Raw genomic sequence first — 27,083 nt, 5'->3', positions numbered from 1 at the left:
CTGTTATTCCAATTTCAACTGTTACAGTTAAGAATGTTAATCCCATTTGGTTTCTCTATCTTTAGTAAGTGATCATTTTTTTCCTTCTCAAATCTAGAATTTTATCTTTGCTTTGCTGAAATAACAATGAGCTTGGTGAGCCATTTTTATTCAACCTTTCAACTTAATAACCCACATCCTTCAATGATATGCTCTGATATTATTCTTTGATGATTTCCCTAGAAACCACAGTATTCATATTAAACATAAAAATGTTTAAAGATAATCAATACTGTTACCTAAGAGGTGGATTTATCACAAAGGTAGTAAAACTTAAATTTCAAGGACTCTCACTTGCTCAATCTCCTTCAAGCCTGGCAAAGTCCTAGCAATGTGTTCACTTTGCCATAGTTTTATAAAATTTGCAAATAAGACATTTTAATTACAGTTGATAAATTCCCTGTCTCTTCGTCCGATTTACACTCCTCATATTTTGCCTTAGAAAACTGAAATGGCTTTGGGCATTTTGGGTATCTGGCTAAGGAAAACTTGAGTTAAGAATACATCTAGGTTAAACATAGGAGGACATGTTTACAAGGTTTTCTTGAATTACTGATGTTAATAAGTGGCATGACTAGAATTTTAAGTCAGCTTGCCTGATCTTAACATCTCATTATACAGTCAGCATTCCTTCAGCAGTGATTTCCTTTCTTGGCAGACAAAGGAAGGAATAGGAAGAAGAGAAAATGAGGCAATATATCTTTATATTTTTTAATATCTGAACCATATTACTGAATTTACTTTTCAAAAAATCATTTTTAAACGATTGAAAACTCTAAAACCTGCCTGAGAGTTATATAGTTGATATAAGATTTCAGTGGCATCCAACATCTAACATGGTGTTAATAAAGACTTACACTGACTAAAATTTGCTTGTCCATGTTCCAGAAAGATATAGAGCTGAAGAAGAAGTTGTGGGCAGCCTTCCAGGTAGGTCTCAAATAGCCTGAGCATGCTCAAATCAGTCACTCTATCTATAACTTCTTTATGTTGATCAATTTGCTCTTCGGTGAAGCTATTCGTTTTGCTACTACATTTGAAAGCCACGTGGTAACCCTTTTTTAAGGCAAACCAATACCTGTAAAGTAAACATGAACATTTAACTTCAGTCATACATTTTTATAAATTTAAATTTATTTTAAATTAAATAAAAAAGTATGCATTTAAGGAGTATCATGAGTATTTCAATAAAAATATACCACTGTATAATGTTTAAATCAGGTTAAACATATCATCTCCTCAAATCCTTATCATTTCTTTATGGTGAAAACATTCAAAACCCTTTCTTTTAGCTTTTTGAAATATAAAGTACATTATTGTTATCTATAGTCCTTCTATCATGCAATAGCACACAAGAACTTCTTACTCCTCCCTAAATATTCACCAGATTGTTCAGACAAAAATGTGGGACTTCCTCAGATCCTATAAAAATTCAGGTCTCTATTCAATTATCACTTCTACTTAGAATTCTCAGATCACACAATCTAAAATAGTACTCTCCATCACATTCTATACCTTTATTATTTTTCTTTGTAATACCACAACACAGTATTTATTTTGGTTATCTTTACTTTCTCAAAAAATGTAATCTACATGAAAAGAGAGAATTTGTTTTGTGCATTGATACAAACTAAATAACTAGAACAATACCTGGCACGTGTCAGGTGCTCAAAAACATTTACTGAATGAATAAATGAAAGCTCATCACACTTTTTCCATAAAAAGACAGTAGAAAATAGCCAAAGCAAAACTGAAAACAAGAACAAAGCTGGAAGCATCACAATACCAGAGTTCAGGACACAAGAGTCATATTAATAAAACCAACGTGATAATTGTCATGAAGACAGAAACACTGACCAATGAAGCAAAAGAAAGAACTGATCAATCAACTGATCTCTTGACAAAAATACACATGAAGAAAATGCATTCTCTTCAATAAATGGTGCTTAGAAAATTGTATATCCATATATAGGAGACCCCTATCTCTCTACCTATACAAAACCCAACTCCAAATGGATCAAAACCCTAATGTAAGAGCTCAAATTTTGAAACTACTGAGGAAAACATAAAATGCTTCAAGACATCAGCACAGTCAATAGTTTTCTGGATAAGCTCCAGAAGCACATGAAGCAAAAAGAATTGGCAAATGGGATTGCATCCAATTAAAAAGCTTCTACACAGCAAATAAAGCAATCAACAGAGTAGCAACTATCTACAGAAAGGGAGAAAATCTTTACCAGCTATTCATTAGACAAAGGATTAATAGAATATTATAAAGAACTAAAAAAAAATAACAAAATGTACTCAAATCAAAAAATGGACAAATAATTTTAACAGAATCTCAAAATAAAAAATACAATTTTGACAATAAATATATAAAAAATGCTCAATATCTTTAGCCATCAGGGAAATGTAAATTGAAACTACAATAAGATATATTCTCATTCCATTGAGAATGACCGTTAACAAACAAACAAATGCTAGCAAGGATGTGGAAAAATAAAAGGCCATCGACACTATTGGAGATTATATAAAATATAATAACCACTGTGGAAAACTGTATGGAAGTTCCTCAAAAAACTAAAAAACAGAACTACCGTATGTTTATTGCTGCATTATTTATGATAACCAAGATATGGGATCAGTCTACATGACCATAAATAGTTGCACAGATAAAGAAAACATGGTATATATATATATATATATATATATATATATATATATATATACACACACACACACATACACACACACACACACATACACACACACACACAAGAGAGCCCTACAGAATGAAATTCTGTTCTTGCAGGAAAAATGGGTGGAACTGGAGGATATCACAACATTAAGTGAAATAAGTCACACACAGAAAGCCAAGTATCACATGGTATCTTTTATATGTGGAAACTAAAAAAAAAAAATGACCTAAAAGTAAGAGAGAAATTATTAGGAACTGAGAAGGAAATGAGAGGGAAGGGAGAGAGGTAGAAGAAGGTGAATGCACAATATAGGCCTGTATGAAAATATCATAGTGAATCCCATGAATTTGTATAATTAATATGGGTTAATGACTATAATAAATTTAAAAATTAGAAGAAATTAGTAAGTATGGAAGGACTGTGGAATGTTCAAAGTAAAAGTAAGACACTAAAACAAGTTATTCCTATTATAAACAAAATATGTACATACATATGTGGATATACAAAGATTCTAAGCTGGCAAATAAAAGTATATTTTTGCCATTACATTTTTGGAATAGCATAATCTACTAAGTATTGGCTAGATGCCAGAGTAGAAACAAATGTCTACAAAAATGATGAAGGCATGGTCTCTATTTCAATGATCTTACAACCTAATTGGAATGTCAAATCTATGAAATACTAGTTGCAATACAAGGCAGAAGAAATGAGTACTGATTAAGAAATATAAATACAATATTGTGAAAAAAGAAGAAAAATGATTAATGTCTAGTATTTATCCGCAAAATTTATGGGGAAGTTGTGCTTAAGTCTTTGGAAGCATATATCACAATAGAGAATATGTGATTCCTGTTCTTTGATATGGTTTATAAACCAACAGATAGATACTATTAAAAATTTTGAAAAATTCATAAATATTAACAGTTACATACCCAGAGAATAATTAGTATAGGCAGCATAAACTGGGAGAAGAAGCAGCAGAGCACAGTACAGACCGCCAGGGATGGTGAAATGTGCCTCAAGTCCTAGAAACTTAGAAGGTTGAGGTGTAAGGATCACTTGAATCTAGGAGTTCAAAACCAGCCTGAGCAACACAGGGAGACTCCCATCTCAAAAAGTAAGTAATAAAAGAGTACTCTAATAGTACCAGAATGCCTGGATTCAAATCCTGGCTTTCCCTCTTCCTAGCTTAATTTCTTTTTGCTTCAGTTTCCTAATTGGAAAATGGAGCTAATCATCATATCCACTCTCACTGGACTGATGGATTATTAAATGGATTAATTTATTTATATATAAAATGCTTAGACATAGCACAAGTTAAGTACTATGTAAGTGTTCATTTAAAAACAAAACTGGGCTATTTACAAATGTTTACATTCAAATTTCCAGTGACTTCAGGGAATAATTTAGCCCAACATCATAATAATAAATGGCAAATCTACAGGAAGTTCTGCTTTTCTGAGGATAACTTCATGGGGAAGGGAAATATGAATATAATTTTTTTAATCAACAGAGCATTGTTTCAGGGACAAACGGTGAACAAGCCAAAGAAAAGAAACAGAGGGTGCTTACCTAGCATTGTTTATCCCTACATACTATTTTATTTGAGATAAAAAATTAACAGCATCCAGGAATGACGAATTACCTTTTATCAGGCAAAAGTTTCTACTGATATGAAACAATAAATTCTGGACAAAATTTTTTTAAAAGGTACACAAGAACAACTAAAAGTAGGACAAAACTTGAAGGCATTCAACACTTAAAAGAAGAAAACCACATTACATGAGGTTGCACATTTGTCTAGCTTTTCCTCTGAAGGCACAGCACAATCTAAATGGCACAAAGGAAATATATAACCTTATTTGCCCAAAGAGGTAGAGGACTGAGATTGAGTTTACCATAGTGGTTAGAAACTAAGGAATAATCTCCCAAAACAAGGAGCCACAGAATAGAGACTGCCAAAATCTGTATATACTTTTTTCAAATCTTTGGCTAATCCCAAAGATTATTGTGCATATGTGAAGCAAGACTCAAGAAATTGAGGGGGGGGGGGGGCTACAGAAGGCGGGACGCCGCAGAGAAGCGATTAATTAGCAAGCAGGGAGGACAGTGGCTGCCATTCGGTGGAACCCCGCCGGCCAAGCCTGCACTGACCCCCGGGCTGAGTACGGGATTTCAGACAGGGAAGGAAGCGATACAGTCCCGTCCCCCACAACGGAAACCCCTCCAAAGCAATCAGCGGCCACCATCTTGGAGAGCTGAAGTATCCACCACCACTCTCCGACAGACTGCAACAATAAAACAGGTCTGTGTCTCCTAGGCTCTCCTAGGCTTTCCAGGGGAGGGAGTATCAGAGTGAGCCCGCATAAAGACTAGGGGAAAACTAGAGACACCTGACCTTCAAGTCCCCCTCCCATCAGCAGCCAAAACGAAACCTGTCTAGCCAGCGCTGGGGGAGGGGCAAGCAGAAAAAATCAAAACTATCGATAGAGTGCCAGGGATCCCAATAGCCAATTGTGCGACCCCGGGGATCTGGGCTGACTGATTCGCCCGGCCTTCCCCACGGCTACAGAAGGCAGGGCGCCACAGAGAAGTGATTAATTAGCAAGCAGGGAGAAAAGTGGCTGCAATTCTGTGGAATCCTGCTGGATGAGCCCGCACTGACCCCCAGGCTGAGTATGGGATTTCAGAGGGGGAAGGAAGCGGTACAGTTCTATCCCCCACAACAGGAACAAAATAATAGAGTGCCGGGGTCCCCAATAGACACCCTCCACACCCAACAAACGGCAGGTCCAGAGTACAGTTTGAACTGCCGAGAGCCATCACTCAGGGGAAATCTGGTCTAGCAGGAGAAACCAAGACTAGCAGGAGAAACTAGGGGACTAGAGGCCAGGCCCTCGCGACTGGGCGGCTGGAAACTGCAGGCCCACCGGCGACAGTTCACCCACTGTCCGCATAACTGGGCGGTAGGAGAACGCCCGCCCGCCGGCTACCGACCGCAGGACAGGGTGCCTAGAGATCGCCCGCCCACCGGCAACAGCCGGCCCGCTGCCCGCGCGACTGGGCGGCTGAAGTCCACTCCCCCGCCGGCGATGTTCACCGCCCGCTGCCTGAGATACTGGGCGGCGGGAGACTGCCCACCTACCTCTACGGGGAGCTGAAACCAAACAAAGACAGTCCAGTCACACAGCCCCATTAGGACACCCCAGCAAGGAGCCTGGGGCCCGTCATAGCAGAGTAGTGACGTCACTGGAGCTCGGCCGTCGGAATTCCTTACCAGCAGAATCCACGTTAGCAGGCACAGTTTAACAACACAAAGAAGAAACAACAGAGTAATACAGAACCAAAACAAACCTATAGAAGAGAGCAGAAACACGGCAATCAAATAGAGCTGGAAAGTAACGTGGACAACATGAGAAAACAAGGGAAAAAAGGAGTACAAACAATACAGGACAACTTAATTCTACAGGAGGACATAGAAACATCAGAAGCAGGGATAGGGAATGAACTCAAGGCCTACCTAACTCGAATGGAAAGGAATATTAGAGAAGACATGAGACAGCAAGTCCAAGCAATAAAAGTATATTTTGAAAACGAATTAAACAAACAAATTCAAATGGCAAAGAAAGAGCTCTACCAGGAGATAGAGATCTTAAAAAAAAATCAAACAATAATCCTAGAATTGCAGGAAAATATAAACCAAATTAAAAACTCAAATGAGAATATTACAAACAGACTTGATCAAGTAGAAGTCAGAACATCAGATAATGAAGACAAGGTTTATCAACTTGAAAAGAATATAGTCAACACAGAAAAGATGCTTAAATCCCATGAGCAATCTATTCAAGAGATATGGGATGTCATAAAAAAACCAAATTTGAGGGTCATCGGGATAGAAGAAGGCACAGAGACTCAAACCAAAGGAATGGACATCATATTAAATGAAATAATTCTAGAAAACTTCCCAGAGATGAAAGATGAAATGGATTGCCAAATCCTGGAAGCCTACAAGACCCCAAACATTCAAAACCATAATAGACCAACTCCAAGACATATAATTATGAAGATACCCAACGTACAGAACAAGGAGAGAATATTAAAAGCTACGAGAGAAAAGAGGCAGATTACATTCAGGGGTAAACCAATTAGGTTAATGGCTGATTTCTCATCACACACTTTGAAAGCGAGAAGATCCTGGAACAATGTATTTCAAACACTGAAAAATAATGGATTCCAACCAAGAATACTGTATCCAGCAAAATTAAGCTTCAGATTTGACAATGAAATTAAAATCTTTCACGATAAACAAAAGCTAAAAGAATTCGCAGCAAGAAAACCAGCACTGCAAAGCATTTTGAGCAAAATACTACAAGAAGAGGAATTGAAAAATAGTGCCCAAAACTAACAGCAGAAGGTGTCTCAATAAAGGGGGAGGAAAATAACCAAAAAGTAAAACCAGCCAAACTAAAATAAATAAATAAAGAAGCATGACTGGAAGTACAAATCATATCTCAATTGTAACCTTAAATGTTAATGGCCTAAACTCACCAATCAAGAGACATAGGCTAGTAACCTGGATCAAAAAAACAAATCCAACAATATGCTGCCTTCAGGAGACTCATATGATAGGAAAAGACATACGCAGGCTGAAGGTAAAAGGTTGGGAAAAATCATACCACTCACATGGCCCTCGGAAGCAAGCAGGAGTGGCCATACTCATATCGAACAAAATCAACTTTAAACCTAAGTTAATCAAGAAGGATAAAGGAGGACACTATATCCTGTTAAAAGGAACCATCCACCAACATGACATAACAATTATCAATTTGTATGCACCAAACAATGAGGCTGCAACGTTCATAAAACAAACTCTCCTCAAGTTCAAGAGTCAAATAGACCACAACACAATAATTATGGGTGACTTCAACACACCACTCTCGCCATTAGACAGATCCTCTAGACAAAAACTGAATAAAGAAACTATAGAACTCAACAGCACAATCAATAACCTAGACTTAACTGACATATATAGAATACATCAACCATCATCAAGTGGATACACGTTCTTCTCAGCAGCACATGGATCCTACTCAAAGATAGACCATATATTATGCCATAAGGCAACGCTTAGTAAATATAAAGGCATGGAGATAATACCATGCACCATATCTGATCACAATGGAATGAAATTGGAAATCAATGATAAAAGAAGGAAGGGAAAATCCTACATCACATGGAAAATGAACAATATGTTACTGAATGATCAATGGGTTACAGAAGACATAAAGGAGGAGATGAAAAAATTCTTAGAGACAAATGATAATACAGACACAACATACCGGAATCTATGGGACACAATGAAAGCAGTTTTAAGAGGAAAATGCATTTCTTGGAGTTCTTTCCTCAAAAAAAGAAATAACCAACAAATAAATGAACTCACACTACACCTCAAAAACCTAGAAAAGGAAGAGCAAAACAACAGCAAATGTAGTAGAAGACACAAAATAATTAAAATTAAAGCAGAAATCAACGAAATTGAAACAAAAAAACCATTGAAAAAATTGATAAAACTAAAAGTTGGTTCTTTGAAAAAATAAATAAGATCGACAGGCCCTTAGCCATGCTAATGAAGAGAAGAAGAGAGAGAACTCAAATTACCAACATACGGGATGAAAAAGGCAATATCACAACAGACACTACAGAAATACAGAAGATAATTAGGAAGTATTTTGAAACCCTATATTCCAATAAAATAGAAGATAGTGAAGATATCGATAAATTTCTTAAGGCATATGATCTGCCCAGATTGAGACAGGAAGACACACACAATTTAAACAGACCAATAACAAAGGAAGAAATAGAAGAAGCCATCAAAAGACTACCAACCAAGAAAAGCCCTGGACCGGATGGGTATACAGCGGAGTTCTACAAAACCTTCAAAGAAGAATTAATACCAATACTTTTCAAGCTATTTCAAGAAATAGAAAAAAAAGGAGCTCTTCCAAATTCATTCTATGAGGCCAACATCACTCTGATCCCAAAACCAGACAAAGACACTTCAAAGAAAGAAAACTACAGACCAATATCTCTAATGAACTTGGATGCAAAAATTCTCAATAAAATTCTGGCGAATCGAATACAAAAAAAAATCAAAAAACTTGTGCACCATGATCAAGTAGGATTCATCCCTGGGATGCAAGGCTGGTTCAATATACGGAAATCAATAAATGCTATTCACCACATCAACAGACTTAAAGACAAGAACCATATGATCATCTCGATAGATGCAGAAAAAGCATTTGACAAAGTAGAGCATCCCTTTATGTTCAAAACTCTAGAAATGCTAGGGATAACAGGAACTTACCTCAACATTGTAAAAGCTATATATGCTAAACCTCAGGCTAGCATCATCCTAAACGGAGAAAAACTGAAGGCATTCCCTCTAAAATCTGGAACAAGACAGGGATGCCCTCTATCACCACTTCTATTCAATTTAGTTCTCAAAGTACTAGCCAGAGCAATTAGACAGACAAAAGAAATTAAAGGCATAAAAATAGGAAAAGAAGAAATTAAATTATCGCTATTTGCGGATGACATGATAATATACCTAACAGACCCAAAAGGGTCTACAAAGAAGCTGCTAGAGTTAATAAATGAATTCAGCAAAGTAACAGGTTATAAAATCAACATGCATAAATCAAAGGCATTCCTGTATATCAGCAACAAAACCTCTGAAATGGAAATAAGGAAAACCACTCCATTCACAATATCCTCAAAGGAAATAAGATACTTGGGAATCAACCTAACAAAAGAGGTGAAAGATCTATACAATGAAAACTACAGAACCCTAAAGAGAGAGATAGAAGAAGATCTCAGAAGATGGAAAAATGTACCCTGTTCATGGATAGGCAGAACTAACATCATCAAAATGGCGATATTACCCAAAGTTCTCTACAGGTTTAATGTGATGCCAATCAAAATCCCAATGGCATTTCTTGTTGAAATAGATAAAGCAATCATGAAATTCATATGGAAAGACAAAAGACCCAGAATAGCAAAAGCAATTCTAAGCAGGAAGAGTGAATCTGGAGGTATAGCGATACCAGAGTTCAAACTGTACTACAAAGCAATAGTAACAAAAACAGCATGGTACTGGTATCAAAACAGGCAGGTGGACCAATGGTACAGAATAGAGGACACAGAGACTAATCCACAAAGTTACAACTATCTTATATTTGATAAAGGAGCTAAAAACATGCAATGGAGGAAGGATAGCATCTTCAACAAATGGTGCTGGGAAAATTGGAAATCCATATGCAACAAAATGAAATTGAATCCCTTTCTCTCGCCATCCACAAAAGTTAACTCAAAATGGATCAAGGAGCTAGATATCAAATCAGAGACGGTGCGTCTGATAGAAGAAAAAGTTGGCTCCGATCTACATATAGTGGGGTCGAGCTCCAAATTCCTTAATAGGACGCCCATAGCACAAGAGTTAATAACAAGAATAAACAAATGGGACTTAAACTAAAAAGTTTTTTCTCAGCAAAAGAAACAATAAAAGAGGTAAATAGAGAGCCTACATCATGGGAACAAATTTTTACCCCTCACACCTCAGATAGAGCCCTAATATCCAGAACGTACAAAGAACTCAAAAAATTAAACAATAAGATAACAAACAACCCAATCAACAAATGGGCCAAGGACCTGAACAGACACTTCTCAGAGGAGGACATACAATCAATCAACAAGTACATGAAAAAATGCTCACCATCTCTAGCAATCAGAGAAATGCAAATCAAAACCACCCTAAGATACCATCTCACTCCAATAAGATTGGCAGCCATTATGAAGTCAAACAACAATAAGTGTTGGCGGGGATGTGGGGAAAAGGGTACACTTGTACACTGCTGGTGGGACTGCAAAATGGTGAGGCCAATTTGGAAAGCAGTATGGAGATTCCTGGGTAAGCTGGGAATGGATCCACCATTCGACCCAGCTATCGCCCTTCTCGGACTATTCCCTAGGACCTTAAAAGAGCACACTATCGGGATACAGCCACATTAATGATTATAGCGGCACAATTCACAATAGGTAGACTGTGGAACCAACCTAGATGCCCTTCAATAGATGAATGGATAAAAAAAAAGTGGCATCTATACACAATGGAGTATTATGCAGCACTAAGAAATGACAAAATCATAGAATTTTCAGGGAAATGGATGGCATTAGAGCAGATTATGCTAAGTGAAGCTAGCCAAGCCCTAAAAAACAAATGCCAAATGTCTTCTTTGATATAAAGAGAGCAACTAAGAACAGAACAGGAAGGAAGAGCATGAGGAAAAGACTAATAGTAAACAAAGACGAATGGGGGGAGAGAAAGGGAGAGAGAAGGGAAAGCATATGGAAATGGTAGGAGACCTTCAATGATACACAAAATTATAAGAGGTTATGAGGGGCAAGGGGGAGGGGGGGAAAAAGGGGAGAGAATTGAAAAACAGCAGAGGAGGTAGAGAGGGAAGATGGGAGGGGAGGGGAGGGGAGGGGGGATAGTAGGGGATAGGAAAGGTAGCAGAATACAAGAGTCACTAATATGCCATTATGTAATATTGTGAGTATGTAACAGTTGTGATTCTGCAATCTGTATCTGGGGGTAAAAATGGGAGTTCAAAACCCAGTTGAGTCTAATGTATGAAAGACGATATATCATGAGCTCTGTAATGTTTTGATCAATCAATAAAAAAAAAAGAAAGAAATTGAGGGGGAGTGGGGAAACAGAAGGAATCTTAGCAGAGATTTAAGCAGTTATCTACCATAGGTAGTTTAGAATTTTAATCTCAGCAAATTTAAGGGGATTAGTAATAAGCTCAGGCATTCCTCAGGAACCTCATAAGTGCCATGCCTTAGAAGTAAAAACCATATCTCAGAACCATGAGATATTCCCCTAAGACTAAGGCCAAAAGCAAAATAGACCTTCCCTTTTACATTCTATATGAAGCCTCTGTAAAACATCAAAGGAATTTGCCACTAATTTAACTGTCTTCTTTCTTATCAGAAGATAAAGAAAAACCTGTGTCTCTACAAATTATCACTTACATATAATATCTACAACACAATAAAAAATTACTTGACATACAAATAAACAGGAATATGAGACTCACAACAAAGATTTTTTAAAAAGGTAACAGAAACATATCAGTTAATAGAAACATACCTATTGATGACCCAGATCCTGAAATTAGTAAATGAAAATTTTAACCATGATAATTTTTTAAATCTCTAAGAAAAAAAAAGTATGTAATAATTGTAAAGATTGTAAAGACTGGAAATTCAGGAAAGAGATGAAAAATTGAATAAAAAGGCAAATGGAAGTCTTTTGACAAAAAATACAATATGTAAAATCAAATATTCATTCCATGGAAGTAATAGCAAATTGGACACAAATAAAGGAAGGATCAGTGAACTTAAGATGCATGCTATAGATTGAAATTCCTGTACCCTACCCCAAATTCATAGGCTGTATCTGGTAGAGCAGGGGGCTTTGGGATACAACTAGATGAATGCTCTTACAAATGAGACCACAGACAGGGCCTTGACCTTCTATCAGGTGAAGACACAACTAGAAAGCATCATCTATGAATCAGAAAGCAGGAACTTACTAAACACTGAATCTGCTAGTACCTTATCTTAGACTTCCCAGTCTCCAGAACTGTGAGAAACAAATTTCTCTTGTTTAAAAGCCACACAGTCTACTCTATTTTGTAATAACAGCCTCACCAGACTAAGACAATAGAAATCATCAAACAAAAAATGCAGAAAAATACAGGGGGAAAATGAACAGAGTTTCAGTAACAAATGTATAAATGAAATCACAGAAGAAAAAGAGAACAGGGGAAAATTATGACAAAATAATGGTGAAAAAAAGTATTTCCCACATTTAATCAAAAACCAAAACATACAGATCTAAAATATTCAATAAACCCAAGCAGAAACAAAAACACAGGTACATCATTCTTAAATTGCCACAAATCAAGTATACAGAGAAAATATTTAAAACAGAGAAAAAAAGACACATTCTCACAGAAAAACAATGAAAAGTTGACTATCTCTCACCAGGAATAACACAATCCAGAAGAAACCCAAATCAATAATTACACTAAATGTAAATATATTAAGCATTTCAATTAGCAGAGATTTTCAAACTCAATTAAAAAGCAAGCTATAAACTTTATGTGTTTAGCAAAGGATTCCCTCTCAATATAAAGACACAATTTGAAAGAAAAATCATACACAAAAAGTTAATTTGGCTATATTAACATCACACACACAAAATAGACTTCAAATCAAATAATATTACCAGAGATAAGTAAGGTCTGTCTGCATCTTATCTTTACACTTAAAAATGTCTTAGAGATCTTTTCATTTCAGTATATAAAATACTTTATCATTTTTTATAATTGCTATGAAGTTTGCCATTGCATACATATAACAAAACTCCATGAAAGGACATTTAAATTATATTCAGTATTTTGCTATTAAAAGTAATGATACAATTAAAGACTTGTGTACATATGTCATTTTACATGTATTCAAGTAGGACAAATTTCTATAAGAAGACATTCTGTGACTAAAAGTACATTATATTCTTGCAACATATCAAAGTACCATCCACAGATATTGTACCAACACATACTCAGAAAGGTATGAGAATACTTGTTTTCCGATGCCTTACAAAGACAGAGTTTTATCACTGGGACTTGTGCCAATTTGGTAGATAAGGAATAATATTTCCATGTAGTTTTAATTGGCATTTTTATTATGTATAAGGCTTAGCATGTTTTATACAACTCAAGATTTTGTCTTTCCTTTTGTGTGAACTATCCTTATTTTCCCCATATTTTTCTAGTGAATGGATGGTCTTTTAATTTTGATTTCTAGAAGTTCTTTAAACATTGGAGGACAAGCCCTTTATCTGCTATAAGGTATGAATATTTTTCCCTGTTGTTTTTCTTTTGACTTTGCTTTTGTCTTTCCAGTGGTTTTTGCTTTTGTTTACTGACATGAACTTCATTTACAGTCAAATCTACCTTTTGAAAGTTTAGAATTTGAGTCATGGCTAGAAAGGCTTTCCCCATCCCAAAGTTATAAAATTACTTCTATGGGGCTGGGGATGTGGCTCAAGCGGTAGAGCGCTCGCCTGGCATGCATGCGGCCCGGGTTCGATCCTCAGCACCACATACCAACAAAGATGTTGTGTCTGCCGAGAACTAAAAAATAAATATTAAAAATTCTCTCTCTCTCTCTCTCTCTCTCTCTCTCTCTCTCTCTCTCTCTCCTCTCTCACTCTCTCTTTAAGAAAAAAAAAGTACTTCTATGATTTTTGATATTAGATATTTGATTCATTTGAAATTTATCTACTTGTCTGGTATCCTACCTAGAAATATAGCCATAACATGATATATTAAACTATCCCAGTTCCAAAATTAATCAAATTTTTATGGTGTCATACTGCATACACTGGGTATCACTTTCTCTTTTTTAAATACTTTTTTAGTTGTAGATGAACACAATACCTTTATTTTATTATTTTTATGTGGTGCTGATAATCAAACCCAGTGCACTCACATGTACTAGGCAAGTGTTCCTCCACTGAGCTACAACCCTAGGACCCTGGGTATCACTTTATATTTGATTCTAGTTAATTTCCAAACAAAAAAAAAATCTGTGGTGTATTTATATGGTGTACAGAAAAAAATGTTCTCTTGTTCTTGTAGTTTGGATTTAGGGGGAAAAGAAATACCACTCTGGAAACAAAACTCTTTCACATTATCACTTCAGACTATATTCTGGCTAGAAGGAATTAGATCTTGTATTGTGTCACATCAAAGACTGTGGGAGACTGAAGACATAAATTGCAACATTTTAAAATTCTCCCAGTACCCAACTCTATGTTTATATCAATATATTTCTGAAGATTTCAATTCCATTACAGAAGAGGTTAAACTCTTCCAAATTATGTGCCATAGTAAAGTATGGCCTAAGCCTGACCATCATATGAAAAAATATTATCCAATTATAATTTACATATTTTATTTCTACACATTTTTCCCAACACTAACAACTAAGCATAAAATCAGTAAGTCCACATAATGCCTGTATAACTACTGACTACACTCAGTAAATTTCATTTAGAGATTACTACAACCTATGGTTGCAGAAATGCACATTCCAAGTACACATGAAGCATTCAAAAGGATGGACTGTATGTTAGGCAATAAGACAAGTATAAATAAATTTCAAAAGATTGAAATCAAAAGAATGTTATCTGACAACAAAGAAGTTAAATTATCAATATTAACAATATCTACAAAAACATCTAATTATTTTAAAATTTTTTAAGTAGTCTAACCCTTGGGTAAAAGAAGAAATCACAAGGAAAGCTAAGAGGTATTTTGAACTTATGGATGATGAAAACATATCAAAATGTCTGTGATACAGCTAATGCAAGGGTTAATGGGAAAGTCATAGTTTAAATGCTTTCATTAAAAAAGAAGAAATGGTTAATAGTAATAAGTTTCTACAGAAATGAAATAGATGAAGAAAAGCAAATTAAATCCTAAGAAAATGGAAGGAAATTAAAAAGATAAAAGCAGAAATCAAATAAACTAGGAAGAAAATGCAATAGAAATTAACAAAGCCAAAATCTAATTCTGTGAAATGATAGAAGAAATTGAAAAACCTCTACTAAGACCATTGTGGTATATATACACAATGGAATAATACTCAGCAATAAAAGAGAATAAAATCATGGCATTTGCATTTAGGAGGAGGGGGAGAGAAGGAGAGGAAGAAAATATAAAATGCCAATATCAGAAATGGAAAAGAAGACATCACTAAAGATCCTATAGATATCAAAACTATAGCAAGGGAATATTAGGAAAAAACCATGCCAATAAAATGGAAATGGGCAAACTCCCTGATGAAGCGGATAAACTCTAAAAAATGTAACTTACTAACACTGACACAGGTCAACTAGAAGATCTGAATGCTTCTAAATCTATCAAAGAAGTTAAATTTTTCCTAAAAATCTTCATACAACATTCACATCATCCAATACATTTTACCAAACATATAAGGAAGAAATGACACAAATCTTATACAAAATTCTTCAGAAATATAACGAAGCAATATTTTCTAACTTCTGTTATGAAGCAATGTAAAACTAATCTCAAACATACCAAAGAGGGCAGGGATATAGCTCAGTTGGTAGAGTGCTTGTCTTGCATGAACAAGGCCCTGGGTTCAATTCCAAGCTCCCCCCCCAAAAAAAAAAACCCTACCAAAGATATTACAAGAAAAGAAAATTATAGACCAATATCCCTCAAGAGAATGGACACAAAAATGCTTAACAAAATATCTACAAATAGAACTCAACAATTTTAAAAAGCTAAGGGCTAGGAGTGTAACTCAATGATAGAGAATTTGCCTAGCAAATTATGAGGCCATGGGTTCAATCTCCAACACAGAAAAAAAAAAAAAAAAATATATATATATATATATATATATATATATAAAAGGGATATTAAGAATGTAAAAACATAAGCCACAGACTGGAAAAAATATTTGCAAAAGATATACCTGATAAAGGACTGTTATTGGAAATATACAAATAACTCTTAAAACTTAACAATAAAAAAAAGAACTACCCAATAAAAAGTGGATAAAAGATTCAAACAGATACCTCACCAAAGAAAACAGAGGTGGCAAGTAGGTTTATAAAAAGATCCTCCACATCACATGTCACTAGAAAAAATACAAATTAAAACCAAAATAAGATACCACTACATACCTATTAGAATGGTCATAATCCAGAACACTGACAACAAATGCTGATAACGATATGGAGTAATAGAAAATCTCCTTTGCTGGTGAGAAATTATACAGTCACTTTAGAAGATATTTTGGCATTTTCTTTTTTTAATTAATTTTTTATTAATATATGACAGCTGAAAGCATTATAATTCTTATTAAACATATAGGGCACAATTTTTCTTATCTCTGGTTATATACAAAATATATTCACACAAATCTGTGTCTTTTTTTTTTAAAGAGAGAGTGAGAGAGGGAGAGAGAGAAAGAGAGAGAGAGAGAATTTTAATATTTATTTTTTAGTTATTGGCGGACACAACATCTTTTGTTTGTATGTGGTGCTGAGAATCGAACCCGGGCCGCACGCATGCCAGGCAAGTGCGCTACCGCTTAAGCCACATCCCCAGCCCCCAAATCTGTGTCTTCATACCTGTACTTTGGATAATAATGTCCATCACATTCCACCATCATTTCTGACCCCATGCCTCCTCCCTTCCCCTCCAACCCCTCTGCCCTATCTAGAGTTCGTCTATCCCTCCCATGCTACCCTTCCCTATCCCACTATGAATCAGCCTCCTTATATCAGAGAAAACATTCAGCATTTGGTTTTTTGGGATTGGCTAACTTCACTTAGCATTATCTTCTCCATCCATTTACCTACAAATTCCATGATTTTATTCTCTTTTATTGCTGAGTATTATTCCATTGTGTATATATGCCACATTTTTTTATTCATTCATCTACTGAAGGGCATCTAGGTTGGTTCCACAGTTTAGCTATTGTGAATTGTGCTTCTATAAACATTGATGTGCCTGTGTCCCTGTAGTATGCTGTTTTTAAGTCCTTTGGGTATAGACAGAGGAGAGGGATACCTGGGTCAAATGGTGGTTCCTTTCATTTTCTTACAAAACTAAACATACTTTTAGCATACAGTTCAGCCACCCTGCTCCTGGTGTTTAAATGATTAAATATCCTCCTGCACACGGATATTTACAGAGGCTTTCAAATTGTCAAAACTCAGAAGTAACCAAGATGTTCTTGAGGCAGTGAATGGATAAACAAACTATGGTACATCCAGACAATGGAATTCTGCATTAAAAAGAAATGAGCTATCAAGCCATGAAAAGGAAGAACTATTTAAATGTATATTGCTAAGTAAAAGAAACAAATGTGAAAAGGTGATGTTCTGTATAATTCCAACTATATGACATTCTGGAAAAGGTAAAAAACAACAAGACAGGAAAGGCACAGTGGCGCACTCCTATAATCCCAACAATTTGGGAGGCTGAGGCAGAAGGATCGCAAGTTCAAAGGCAGCCTCAGCAAAAGCAAGGTGCTAAGGCATTCATTGAGACCCTGTCTCTAAATAAAATACAAAACAGGGCTGGGGATACAGCTCAGTGGTTGAGCACCCTAGTTCAATCCCTAGTACCAAGAAAAAAAAAAAAAAAAAAAACAGTGGTTGCCCAAGGTTAGCAAGGAGGGAAGAATGAACAGGGAGAGCCCAGGTGATTTTTAGGAGAGTGAAACTATTCTGTATGATACTCTAAAGAAAGGAAAATGTCATTATACATTTATCAAAACTAATAGAATGTACAACACAAAGAGTGAGCCCCAATGTAAACCACGGACTTTGGATAATAAAGATGTCAATGTAATTTTATCTATTGTGACAGACGTACCAATCTAGCACAGAATATTGATAAGGACCCTGTGCAGTATGTGGGGGTAGAGATTATATGGAAACTCTCTTATTTTTTCTCTATTTTGCTATGAACCTAAAACTGCTTTAAAAAAGTATTCTATTTAAAAAGAGGAAAAAGTATATAATGTAAAATATATTATGGAGCTACAGTAATCAAGACAATCGGGCTTCTTTATTTACAAATAATATGATTATCTACATAAAGAACCTATGGAGTCCACAGAAAAGTTACCAGAATAAGTGGCCTTAACAAAATCATATGCTAAAGGATCAGTATAAAAACAACCAATTCTATAAACCAGAGAAATTGCATCTATTAGAGAAAAAAGTAGGCCCAAATCTCCATCATGTCAGATTAGGCCCCAACTTCCTTAATAAAACTTCTATAGCACAAGAATTAAAATCAAGAATCAATAAATGGGATGGATTCAAACTAAAAAGCTTCTTCTCAGCAAAAGAAACAATCAGGTGAATAGACAGCCTACTAATTGGCAATAAATTCTTACCACCCACACGTCAGATACAGCACTAATCTCTAGAATGTATAAAGAACTCAAAAATCTTAACACCAAAAAAAAAAAACCACAAATAAACCAATCAATAAATGGGCCAAGGAACTAAACAGACACTTCTCAGAAGAAGATATACAATTAATCAACAAATACATGAAAAAATGTTCATAATCTCTAGCAATTAGAGAAATGCAAATCAAAACTACTCTAAGACTTCATCTTACTCCAGTAAGAATGGCAGCTATTAAGAATACAAACAACAATAAGTGTTGGCAAGGATGTAGGGAAAAAGGCACATTCATACATTGCTGGGAGAACTGCAAATTGGTGCAGCCAATATGGAAAGAAGTATGGAGAATTCTTGAAAAACTGGGAATGGAACCACCATTTGACCCAACTATCCCACTCCTCAGTCTATACCCAAAGGACTTAAAAACAGCATACTACACAGGCACATCAATGTTTATAGCAGCACAATTCAGAATAACTAAACTGTGGAGCCAACCTAGGTATCCTTCGTAGATGAATGGATAAAGAAAATGTGGTATATATACACAATGGAATAATACTCAGCAATAAAAGAGAATAAAATCATGGCATTTGCAAGTAAATGGATGGAGCTGGAAAATACAATACTAAGTGAAATTAGTCAATCCCAAAAAGCCAATGCCAAAGAATTTCTCTGATTTAAGGATGCTGATTCATAATATGCTTAATATGATGTGGGGTGGGATGGAGATGGGAGGATTAAATGAACTCTAGATAGGGCAAAGGGGAAAAGGGGAGGGAGGGAAAGGGAGGGAGCATAGGGATAGGAAAGATGGTGGAATTACCCTAAGTAGATGTATGAAGACATGAAAGATGTGACTCTACTTTGTGTACAACCAGAGATGTGAAAAATTATGCTCTATATGTGTAATATGATTTGTAATGCATTCTGTTGTCATTAAACAAATTAAAATTTTTAAAAAACCAATTCTATTCATCAGCAATAAACAACTAGAAACTGAAATTAAAAATAAATACCATTTATAATAGCCTCCAAAAATGAAATACTTAGGGATAATTATACCAAAATACGTACAAGACTTTATACTTAGAAAACATAAGAGAAATTAAGTCTAAATGAAGAGAAAAACACCACAGATTAGAAGAATCGATATTTTTAAGATTTTATTTGCAACTCCGTGTTTTAAACATGTACATTTTATTGTATATAAAATTATACCTCAATAAAAGTCATTTATTTAAAAATTAACTGAAATATTACTGACACAAGATTTTCCTTGAACAGATCTGCATCCCAATCCTGTATGACCTATGTAGGCCGATGAACTTCAAGGCATGAAATTAAGTATAGAATGCACTTGAGAGAACCTCCAGGCATCATCTAGAAACAACCTCAAAGCCTTTAGGAAAGACTTGGAGAAGGCCCCACACATTATTTTTTCAAGTGCAATAACCAGGAAATGATTATTGACACCAGGCCTACAGAAAAATGAGGCAGTATGAGCACTCAATAGTAGAAGCAGAGCCCATAGTAATAAACCTAAAAAGTCTTCAGATACTACAATTATAAATTAAACAACTACACTTGCTATGTTTAAAAATAAAAATGACAAATCTGAAAATATCTGCAGTGAACAAGAAACTATAAAAAGTTACACAGCAGACTTGAAAAAAAAATAGAGCTTCTTAAAAATAAAACTTAGAATAATCCAATTTAAAATTCCCAGTGGTTGAATGGGATAATATCTTGACCACAACAAAAGTGAACACTTATGAAGTTTAATTTAAAGTTCAAAAAATTATGCAGACTGTAGAATAGAGTGTAAAAATTAAAATTTAAAAATCTAACATGTAAGAGTCATTTTACATGCTGTAAGAAAGGTTGCCTTAAATTTGACTGGATTCCCATAAGAAACAGAGAAAAATGTAGTAAAAAAAAATGTTAAAAAGATAATTGCTATGAATTGTGCAGAAATGGTGGAAGATAGTAAATGACAGAATCAACAGGACCAGCAAGTTTCAAGTGAGAAATAAAAAGAAATATTCTCCTAAATATATAATAATTAAAGCACAAAAAAAATTGTCAGGCTCAGTGATGCATACCTGTAATCCCAGGGGCTTGGGAGGCTGAAACAGAAGGATCACAAGTTCAAAGCCAGCCTCAGCAACTTAGGCGCTAAGCAATTCAGTGAGACCCTGTCTTTAAATAAAATACAAAATAGGGCTCGGGATGTGGCTCAGTGGATAAGTGTCCCTGAATTCAGTCCCCAATACAAAAAAAAAAAAAAGAAGAAGAAAAGAAAAAGAAAAAGAAAAAAAAACCTAAGAGTTGCCAAAGAGGAAAAAGATAAAATACTTTCAAAAGAATCCAATAAAACTGAAATCTAACTCCTCCAAAGCCAAAATAGAAACCAAAAGACAACAGAATAAAATACACTGAATACTAGTAACTACTTATCTAGAATTCAACAGAAAATTCTATAGAATTTTCAAACAACAATTTTCAAGCAATCAAAAATTAAGAGATGATATCACCAACACACCCTCTATGGATGAAATTCTAAAAGACAGACCTCAGAAAGGCAGGAAAAAAAGTGATCTGGGCTAGATCTTATCAGCTAGCCCTGGGATCTTGCCTGGACTCCAGCTAGCTTGATTCCGTCACCTACTGACATAAAGAAAAAGTGAATTTTACATAGTTTGATCAAATTGAAGGGAAGCTGCTAGATTGCTACTCCACTGGTCCCACAGAAGTGGTTATAATACATAGAAACAAAAGCCAAGTGCTACACATATGTAAATTTAGTTAGCATGTGCCAATCAGGCTGGGGTAAGAGCCAATCTCACTCTCAGGGTCCTGGCATCCCCCAAAGAAGCGGGAGGGAGCTCTCCAGCCTTACTCTCAGTATGAGGAAATATGGGATGCAGAAAACAATTATCATGAAGTCATAATTTCAGAAGGGCCCTTAAGTTCAGTATTTTTCAAAAGGGTTAAGAGACAAGAAGGAATGAAACATAAAGTAGTGGGGCTGGGGATGTGGCTCAAGTGGTAGCGTGCTCGCCTGGCATGCGTGCGGCCCGGGTTCGATCCTCAGCACCACGTACCAACAAGGATGTTGTGTCCGCCGAGAACTAAAAAATAAATATTAAAAAAAAATTCTCTCTCTGTCTCTCTCTCTCTCTCTCTCTCTCTCTCTCTCTCCTCTCTCTCACTCTCTCTTTAAAAAAAATTTTTAAAAAAAGAAAAAGAAAGTAGTAAATATTAACAAAATTAATAAAATTTAACTTCATAAAACAACTTAATAATGCAGTAATAATATCATCTAGTGGATTTAAAATAGGAATTAAAGTGCCAAAAACATTAATATATAAGTTGGGAACATGATAAATGGGATTCAAGTGTTTTGAGGTCTTTTTGTTATCCATGTGAACCATAGAGGTTTTATTTTACTTTATACTTAGAACTGCACATTATGGACTATACTTCTAGGTGGATATAATAATATATTAGAGAAGAACAATGGTCCTGCCAAGACTACTATAGAAACTAGAAACTGGGAAGCTGTTTCCACAGATACTCATTTTGTGGGGGTATTTGCTGATTGTTATTCCAGACAAGAGGCTGAAATTCTAGATTTTGACTAGGCAACGGGCTGTCAAGAAACAAATTAGCAGAGATTTTGGAGATCTGACAGAACTGTGGGACCTCAAACTCAGTTTTTCCCCCAAGACATTTGCCAAACACTGAAACCATAAGAGAGAGTAAAGGTTAAGCAGAACACTTTTGAAAAACAAAGTTTCTAGTAGTCTTATAGTGCCAAGGAAACAGACAAACGTTCAGAATCTCTGGGGTCAGGAAGACCACACCAGGCTACCAATGCCCTGGAGGCTGTATCCTAGAAGCAAAGGCAAATCAAAAACAGACTGACCCTTACTCTAAATGCCCATCAGAGAAAAAGGATAGTCATATCGTCCAGAGCCTCTATAATTTTATGACACTTAATCAAAAATTACTATGCTGATAATCCTTAGTAAGAAAAACGAAGCAGAAGGCATCACAATATCAGCCCTTAGATTATATTACAGAACTATAATAACAGTACTTGGTACTGGCACCAAAACAGACATGTAGACCAATTATACAGAATAGAAGACACAAAGACAAACTTATATAAATATAGTTACCTTATACTAGACAAAGGTGCCAAAAACATACACTGAAGAAAAGATAGCTTCTTCAACAAATAGTGCTGGGAAAACTGGAAATCCATATGTAGCAAAATGAAATTAAATCCCTATCACTCATCCTGCACAAAACTCAACTCAAAGTGGATCAAGGACCTAGGCATGAGACAAGAGACCCTGCATCTGCTAGAAGAAGAAGCAAGCCCAAATCTTCATCATGTTGGGCTAGGAACCGACTTCCTTAACAAGACTCTTAAAGCATAAGAAGTAAAATCAAGAATCAACAAATGGGCTAGTATCAAACTAAAAAGCTTCTTCATTGCAAAGGAAATAATTAAGAATGTGAAGAGACAGCCTAAAGAATGGGGGAAAAATCTTTTCCACCTGTATCTCAGATAGAGCATGAATCTCCAGGATATATAAAGAAAAAAACCCAAATAACCCAATCAATAAATGGGCTAAGGAACTAAACAGACACTTCACAGAAGATGAAATATGATCGGTCAACAAATATATGAAAAAAAATGTTCAATATCTCTAGCAATTAGAAAAATGCTAATTAAAACTACACTGAGATTTCATCTTATTCCAGTAAGAATGACAATTATCAAGAATAAAAGCAACAATAAATGTTGGCGAGGATATGGGGGAAAAGATACACTCATATGTTGCTGGAAGAACTGCAATTTGGTGCAACCACTCTGGAAAGTAGTACGGAGATTCCTCAGAAGAATTGAAATGAAACTACCATTTGACACATTTATCCCACTCCTTGGTATACCGAAAGGACTTAAAATCAGTATACTATAGTAAAGCTGCCACATCAATGTTTACAGCAACTTTCAACAGATGAATGGATAAAGAAAATTAGTGTATACACAATGGAATATTACTCAGCCATAAAGAGAAACAAAATTATGGCATTTGCCAGTAAATGGATGAAACTTGAGACTATCATGCTAAGTGAAATAAGCCAATCCCAAAAAACCAAAGGACAAATGTTCTAATATTTGGATGCTAACTTGCAATAACAGGGGGTAATGAAAAATAGAAGTACTTTGAATTAGACAAAGGGGAATGAAGGGAAGGGAGGAGGGTTGGGAATAGGAAAGTTAGTAGAATGAATCAGACATTACTTTCCTATGTTCATATATGGGAAGTTGTACTCCATATATGTATAATATGTCAAAACACATTTTACTGTCAAGTATAAAATAAAATGATAAAATTACTATGCTGATAAAGAAACAATGAACATCAAAGCAATTTTGCCTTTTTCTTTGGCAGGATGGGGTACCAGGAATTGAAACTTGGAGTATTTAACCATTGAGCCACATAGCCCATTCTTTTTTATTATTATTTTTACTTTGAGACAGAGTCTTCGTTGCCGAAGGCCTCACTAAGTTCCTAAGGCTACCTTTGAACTTATGCTGCTTCTCTCTCAACCTTCCCAACTGCTGAAATTACAGGTATCGCACCACCAAAGCACCCTGCTCAATTTTGCCTTCTTTTATAACAGAATTACTTATAATACAATATCTTGCAATATTTTAACAGAGGAGGTCTCTTTCATGCAACAGGGGCCCGCTTTATGTTTTGAATGTAAACCTTGCTGCTCAATCGCTGGAAAGTTCTTTTAAAACTGACATTTTTTTCCTTTCCTCCTTTCCTATCCATAACTGAAGGGAAAACAAAAACACTCTTCCCTGCCTAAGTTATCTGTCCTTTGGTTTACTGCCAACCTGAACAAAGAAACTCTGGACCTGGAAATAGAAAAATAGCTCTCCTAAGGACAAAGTTAAACGTTCATCACATTTACTGACAATATCTGGAAAATAGGCCTATACTTCCCTTTATAAAGCCCTCTGTAGTAGTTTGAATGGTAGCCTCTGTGACTTGAGTCTATTGCCTTTCTCCTTTGTTAGCAAAGCAGTAAAACTTTTTACTTTTTTTCAAAACCTTGATCAGCATCAGGGACAAGGACCAAACTTTCAATATCAACATCTTGAGTCATTAGTTCAAACACCAATGAAAATAATTAGGAAATGTGAAAATTTAAAAGAATAACAAAGAAACTCATGTATACCATATTTTTAAACTCTGTACAAAGTAATTTTTATCGTCCTTCAGATACTATATAATTTTCATTATTGCTCATACAGAATACTCATTAAAACTTACTACACTCCTATTTATTTAAAAGCACTTTCATGGGCCACGGTTGTAGATCAGTGGTAGAGTACTTGCCTAGCACCATTAGGCACTGGGTTGGATCCTCAGCACCACATTAAAAAAAAATACTAAATAAAGGTACTGTGTCCATCTACAACATATATATTTGTTCTCCATCTACAATAAATATATATATATATATATATATATATATATATATATATATATATTTGTTGTGGATGTATATGTGTGTATAAAATTCTTTTAATAAACACTTTTACCACATTCCTTTAAACATTTTCATCTTGTACAATGCCAAAACTAACTCCCAATATCAACAACTAAAGTACATTCTTTTCAGATTTCCTAAGACTTTAAAACTTCTCATTGTACCTTTAGTTCCTCTTACATATTATAACTAATAACTCTAGCTTTGAAAAGACTAAATAAAAGCTAATATTTACAAAACACTAAATTTCTACAGTAATGTAATGGCATCATTGGTAATATAAAAGCCTTCTTTTAGTATTTTCAATTAATGACCATGAATTTGTTGCCTCTTAAAAAATAAATAGTTAACCTCTATGTTACCTTAATATAGACCAAATTCAAAATATAACTGTTAAAAAAAAAAAAAAGTACAGGGCTAGGGATATGGCTCAATGGCAGAATGCCTACCATGCATGACACCCTAAGTTTAATCCCCAGCACCACAAAAAATAATAGTAATACATTATTATTTTTAATAGGTATATTTTTCTCTTTACTTTTATGAAAAATTCTGTCTTAACAGAATAAAATCATTTAAGATAATAGTAAAAATGTCATATAAAATCAAATATATAGAGAATCACAGAATTCTCAGACCCTATTTAGATTCTAGTTTAAAAAAAAAAAAGGTTCTAGTTTAACTATAAAATAAGGTTTTAACAACATGATTCTTAACGTTGATTTTATTTCTTTACCTACCTAACTGCATGGCTACTGCATTATTACAGTAAAGCTTTTTTCATCTAGTTAAATCAGCATAAATAAGTGAAGTACTCTCTCAGAGGTGCAAGTGATAAGCTACATTTGCACTATCAGGCTTACAATATACACAGAACACAAAACTGAGCACATACATACCCGAAAAAGCAACTTAATTAGCTAAATGAATCTGGAAAATTCTGACAGCACAGCAATGACTCATGTGCACACCCACAGTGAGGAGCAAGTAACCTTTGTGCTCCTTGCAAATAGGGAATCTTTGTACTTCTGACTACTTACATAGAAAAAAGGTAGCTTGTTTGGGTAAAAGGAAAACAATGTTAGTGATCAAAAGCACATATTCACCTTGTAAAAACTCCTCCTTGTAAGCAATGAAGTAGAAGAAAGCAATGCTGAATTTCTTGGCCTGCTTTGTTTAAATCGGCCTTGAACCAAGAATAACTAAAACACTGGACCACAAGTGTTCCAAAAACCATGAAGCTTAATGTTAAAATACCAAAAATATACTGTCCTTCGTGGAAAAACCTGACAGATACCCAGATGTCCACAATTAAATCAGCTACATAGATTATAATGCCAAGAACTGACATCATAAAATTGCATTTAGTATATTTCATTATGAATGCTATAGCTCTTGGCTATCTACTCTCTTCTCTCATACAAAAAGGAAAAAAAATACCAGAACAAATATTATTGCATCCTCTGGTATAGCAATGAATTTTAATTTCTTCTCTCTAAACCTATTTATTAAAATAAATAAATAATATGAAATTGGAATACAAAAAACCAAGTGACTAATTTTAACTCTCTGTTCTAAATTTCTAATCCAGGTCCAAAGTTACAAGGCCCAACTCAATCTTCTGTTTCACGATGATCTTCATTACAGATGACAATGCCTAAAAT

General features: G+C 35.1%; 1 protein-coding gene across 2 annotated transcripts in view; it reads right to left on the bottom strand.

The window, feature by feature from the left end:
- The window catches only part of XKR9 (XK related 9), a gene marked incomplete at its 3' end in the record, with an annotated part of 35,220 nt that overhangs the window by 2,780 nt on the left and 5,357 nt on the right, over positions 1–27,083 (bottom strand). For both annotated transcript variants that reach the window (XM_081266690.1, XM_081266689.1), the window contains exons 3-4: positions 26,526–27,076; positions 897–1,117 (exon numbers count right to left, since the gene is read on the bottom strand). In XM_081266690.1, the coding sequence (XP_081122816.1) occupies positions 897–1,117; positions 26,526–26,797 (493 nt within the window). In that variant the 5' untranslated portion in view covers positions 26,798–27,076. The remainder of the gene's footprint in view (positions 1–896; positions 1,118–26,525; positions 27,077–27,083) is intronic.

This window comes from Spermophilus citellus (genome assembly GCF_964194105.1).
Source record: "Spermophilus citellus genome assembly, chromosome: 14".
NCBI classification, from domain to species: domain Eukaryota; kingdom Metazoa; phylum Chordata; class Mammalia; order Rodentia; family Sciuridae; genus Spermophilus; species Spermophilus citellus.
Note: the sequence above shows the minus strand (reverse complement) of the source record. Positions and strands in the feature narration are given on the sequence as shown.